At 38.8% G+C, this 5568-nt stretch overlaps 1 protein-coding gene across 1 annotated transcript in view; it reads right to left on the bottom strand.

The window, feature by feature from the left end:
- Window positions 1–5568, bottom strand: part of LOC106533644 (receptor-type tyrosine-protein phosphatase U) — a gene marked incomplete at its 3' end in the record, with an annotated part of 95638 nt that overhangs the window by 71855 nt on the left and 18215 nt on the right. Inside the window, 1 exon segment of the mRNA XM_014030042.1 lies at window positions 141–434. Within this exon segment, the coding sequence (XP_013885496.1) occupies window positions 141–434 (294 nt within the window).

Here is a 5568-nt window from a genome sequence, read left to right as displayed (position 1 = left end):
TATCTATCTATCTATCTATCTATCTATCTATCTATCTATCTATCTATCCCTGAGAGGAAATCCCTCCAACTGAGATCCATCCCATCCATAAAGATTCCTCCTGGCAGTCATAAGTCTCAGGATGTTTGGGTACGACTCACCTGCACACTTTGTCCTGCTGACGAGCGGTGGTCCAGGTGCTCCGGTACCCCCCTCCCCGGGCCGTGTGAGCAGGACACTGATCTGGTACTCTGTGTCTGGCTCCAGGTGCCAGACCTTGTAGGTAAGAGAGCCCACAATGTGAGTCTCAGTCCAGGTTGACTGGCTGGCCCTGTACTGGATCTCCCGACGAATGACCGGTCCATCTCCAACGATGGAGTTGGTGTTGAGCTGGATAATCAGGTAGGTGGGACCTGCCCGCAGCAGCTGGGGGGGTGCGATTGGTGTCGGGGGCACTGCAACAGAAAATATTTTATCAATTTGTATACAAAAACACATTTTTGATGCTTTTTGATGATGAAAACAATGTTATGGCAGGTTCAGCTGAAAACAACTCGTCTGACATAAACCTTAAACCAACCTTTGCAAAAACACAAATGTATACAACTCTGACAACTTTGCAGACATTGAGTTTAAATTTGGTGGTGATAACCAAAACTGATCTCCAACATATTCAAGGACAAACAAATTAAGTGCCATTTGTTTATAAAACTTTGTCATTACCTGTTGGAGTCACATCTGCTCAATAGCCTATATGCCACGGTCATTAATGATATATTTCCGGTAAAATTCTTGCCACGCTCCTCCCTTCCACTTCCTGCTTACTGCCTATGTTTTTAGCGTTAGCTGCTAGTACTAGTCCGTGAAAATTCACAAAAATTTAAGTATCTGTGATCTACTGGTATAAAACGTGAGTTCTGTTGGGTGTCGTTGTGTCCACTAACCAGCAGGTACGATCGAGTAGTTAGTTTTTATCCATTTTCCTTTTGATGAGGAGGAAAGGTGACAGCTGTGGATCATAGCATTACAGGGAAAACTTAGCTATAAAATCTCACGCTTGTGTTTGTAATCAGCATTTCTAACCTGAGGATATTCAAGAGCCAGCATCAGAAATGAGAAGACGAAGGTTACAAAAGAGAAATGTACATTTATCCCCTTTTACTGCCAAGACGAGAGAGGAAAGACCMCCTCACAGCTAGCAGGAAGCTAACACAGCAGGTAGGTGTGTGTGCGTGTTTGTGTTATACAGAGTATGAAATGTTTTTAGGCAACTTTGTCATGAGTTTAATGCAAAAGTAAAACTTGTTAGAGTGTATATTACAGCATAGACTAAAGCCGAGTGACGAGCCACCCCCCCCACCGAGTGCCGGAGAACCTCCGCCTGATAATCATTACGTTTTCAGTTCACAAACGCCGGAGAAAACGATCCAAACCATACAAGTAGCCCATCAATTTAAAGCCCAGACTCTGCTCTTTCCAACAATATAAGTGTCACAGCTCTACGTGAAAAATTCACAGAACAAGCAGCCAAGGAAAAGTGAAAAAGGCTAAATTCTGGAACCATAAACACAAACGTCTTTCCTTTGTTTTTATGTCTTTAATCCACTTTGGAGTGATTTTTTTCCACTTGTCTGGACCTGTACGTCTCCTGTGTTAATGTTGGTACATGTGATATGTAATTCTGTACTGCGGAGATCATTAAGAGTCGTCGGGTGAAAAAAACTTTCGCTAACACTGTGTTGCCTGCGAACCAGAAGTGAACGGGGTGGCACCAAGTGCTGGACCTTATGTCCGTGGCATTTAGGCTATTGTTAGCAAAATATATAAAGGATTATTATTATGTGCGGAGTTTGCATGTTCTCCTCGTGCTTGCGTGGGTTTTCTCCGGGTACTCCGGTTTCCCCCACAACACAAAAACATGTACAATAGGTTGCCTTCAGGCCCAGGCCGCCCTTGAAAAAGAGATCTGAGATCTCAATGGGATTTGCCTGGTAAAATAACGGTAAATAAATAAATGGACAGATTTAATGAGACTCAGTAAACAGTCAGTTCATACATTTACAATGGTTTATGTTTTGGAGCAACCACAGTTAACCAACATTAGCCAGNGGAATAGTGAAAAAGGCTAAATTCTGGAACCATAAACACAAACGTCTTTCCTTTGTTTTGATGTCTTTAATCCACTTTGGAGTGATTTTTTCCACTTGGCTGGACCTGTACGTGTCCTGTGTTAATGCTGGTACATGTAATATGTAATTCTGTACTGTGGAGATCATTAAGAGTCGTTGTCGGGTGAAAAAATCTTTCGCTAACACTGTGTTGACCATGAACCAGAAGTGAACGGGGTGGCACCAAGTAGCTGGACCGGATGTCCTTGGCATATAGGCTGTTGTTAGCAAAATATATAAAGGATTAATGGACAGATTTAATGAGACTCAGTAAACAGTCAGTTCATACATTTACAATGGTTTATGTTTTGGAGCAACCACAGTTAACCAACATTAGCCAGCTCAGAGACGACTGCAGRTCATTCAGTTAACAGACAGTGAGCTGAAATTCACAACTCTAACATGGGTGTAGCATGAAGAGACCCCCTCCTTTTAAGATCATCTTGTCATGACTGTTTTTAAAGACTTCAACTCTCCTAATCAGTATATCTCCTTTGTTTTTACTTATCAACATGAAATGGTTGCAACTCAGTCAGTTTTACACATTTTAAGCTTAAGTTTAGTGAGATAGCAGCAATGAGTCATACTCGATATTTCTTAATCGCTATCACTCTTAACAAGATTTCACATCATTGCGTGAGATTGCTTACGAGATCACGTTTGACCAAAATGGTTCAAACGATGTCTTCTCCTCATAAGATGGTCTTTGTTTAAAACTCTMGCATGAAAGGTGGTGTTCATCTTTTCTGCTTGTTTGTTTCGAGCTTCAGTGATGTTTATCATTATGTGTCTCGTATTTATTTAAAAAAAAACTTTCAATCARATCAGGACCATAAAAGCAACAGAGTGGTAGAAACACTAAAACCTGATTTGCATGACCATTACCCAGTTGAGTTTGTCCTCTCTGAATGTATAATCTGTGATAGGGAACATGAAAAATGACTTCAACCCGTGATGCTGCAGGTGAGGACGTGTTGTTGATTGATCTACAGCAGGGTGACAGCACCTGCCCACGGAGCTTTTTATGACATGATTTATTGGGACGTAAAGTAAGCGATGGTGTCTTTCAACTGAATAAATTTGCATTTTTAACGGCAGATTTTAATTTCTCTTTAAACGCATCTGTTTATTTGTTTTCCCCATTTGTTTTTTTATTTTATTTTAAGAAAAATAACCTTTTACTTTCAAAATCTTCTGAATTAAGAGTAAGCACTGAAMCCCTTTTAATGTTTTTTCCACTCTTATAGTTTTGTTTCCATCACAGTTTTGCTAAAGTTATTCACACAAAAATAAGCYTTTTGTTTCCCAATAAGGTACATAAACCATCCCTAAAGTAACAGATGTAGACCTATATGTAGGTCAGCCCAGAGACATAGACGTGACGACGCTAAACAGAAGCAAAAATACATAGAAATTACCAAAATATCAAAATGTTAGTATTATTAATATCATAAAACAACAAAATTATCTTAAATGTGAAGAACTAACCCTCCACGCAGCGGCGCAGGGCGGCGGTCAACAAACGGCCATCCGCCAAAATTAGATCCGATCCTATTTTTGCRGGTGTTWTACCATATTTTGTGACCATCATATATTGTGACCAGAGGGGGCGCTGTTGCATTTCTACAACAGAACTTGGCCYAAAATAGCCACAAAGAAGAATATGATACYACAAAAGTGTAACCCAGAGGTCACAAAATATGACAACTGTGTTATATATCGTGACTTCACTGTAGTAGCTTGGTAAGTAACAAAAATATTTATTCATAAACTGATTCTACTAATTGTAAACATCCTCTAATGTCAGAAAAATAACCTAATCACTGGCATGTTGACTATTACTATTATTACTACTATACATTATAACAGCTATCATATTATGTGACCCTGTACTAATTTAATAACAGTCACCATGTCAGTGATCAAAAGTTATTTTTCTGACACTAGAGGATGTAAACAATTAGTATAAATAGTTTTTGAATATTTTTTTACTATTTCCTTAGCTACAGTGAAGTCACAGTATATGACAGCTGTCATATTCTGTGACCACGTTTAATAACAACAGTCAACAGTTTTTGTTTTTTCTTCGTTTGTCTTCAGCCTCTGGCTTACACCGTTGGCGTATCATATTCTTCTTTGTGGTCATGTTCGGCCAAGTTCTGTTGTAGAAACGCAACAGCGCCCCCTCYGGTCACTATATATGATGGTCACAAAATATGGTGTAACACCGTAGCTGCTCCGGAGTTGATTACAGAGATCATATCGCACCAACAGGAAAAGGAACAAGCACAACATCCATATTTTCTCAATAAGAAACCCTAGGGCGTATTAATTTTATCGAAATTCCAGCTATATTATATTATATATTATATATATCTGTTTTCAGCTGTGTTTGGAGTTCATCTTCCACAGAAATAATTATGACTTCCACATTTATCCCTGAATTTATTGCGTGATCTCCTTCATGCACACACTCCCTCCGCTGTGTCGCACAGACAGAGGAAACTCGCACAAAACAGACCCAGAAACTTGCATATGCCACTTTTTACGCAAACGTTTTTATAAAACCCAAACTCCTGGAGTTCGATTTAATCTATCATAAAGAAATGGAAGGAATGTGGGAAGATGTGTAAATCTAACAAAAGATTTTCACCACTRTGTCAAAAAATACCTTTTACAGACTTAGTTTTTTTATAACTGAGTTTTGCTTCTAAGTAAAGGTGGGAAATTTAAAGCAAAGGTGTAAGAAGTGTGAGAAGCAATTAAAATTAAATAAACAAAAAGTAATTAGACTTTATTTATCACTAATTCACTTCTGTGAGCAACAGTTGTCAGAAAAAAGAACCAGTAATGTTTCTTTAGTTGATACCTGAAGACTTTTCTTTAAAGGGGAGCTATTATGCAAAATTCACTTTTTAAAGATTTTTTTTACTGAACTTTGGGTATGTACTTCTTAAAAAAACAGTCCTAAGACCAAAAAAAATGCACCCAGGTGCATATTTACCATGAGTAAATGTATTTTTAATGTATATTAATGACAAGTTTTATACTTCCATCATTTTGTGATGTCACAAGTCGTATGACAACCCACCAGAACCTGTGTTCAGTCCCTTACCTAGCAACCCCCGGATGAGACTCCACCTCCTCAGTATAAAAAGTCGTCACTGTGTTGTTGTGTAATGTGTAGCTCTGTTCACAACAAGCCTCCAATAGGGCAATGGGTAGAGTGTTGGACCAGAGATTGGGAGACCAGGGTTTGAGACCAGCATGGATGCAATTTAATTATTTATTTATTTTTGTTCGTTATGAACACGCTTTCTCAAGTACCTCTATTGTTTAGCTTATTAAAGCCTCATTAAAGCCTATTTGTTTGAGTTTCTGAGGTATTTTGACCGCTGCTGCTCCCTGCTCTGGTAACAGC

This window comes from Austrofundulus limnaeus, unplaced genomic scaffold (genome assembly GCF_001266775.1).
Source record: "Austrofundulus limnaeus strain Quisiro unplaced genomic scaffold, Austrofundulus_limnaeus-1.0 Scaffold989, whole genome shotgun sequence".
Taxonomy (NCBI): Eukaryota; Metazoa; Chordata; class Actinopteri; order Cyprinodontiformes; family Rivulidae; genus Austrofundulus; species Austrofundulus limnaeus.
The sequence above is the reverse complement of the archived record's forward strand: the minus strand, read 5'-3'. Positions and strand labels throughout refer to the sequence as shown.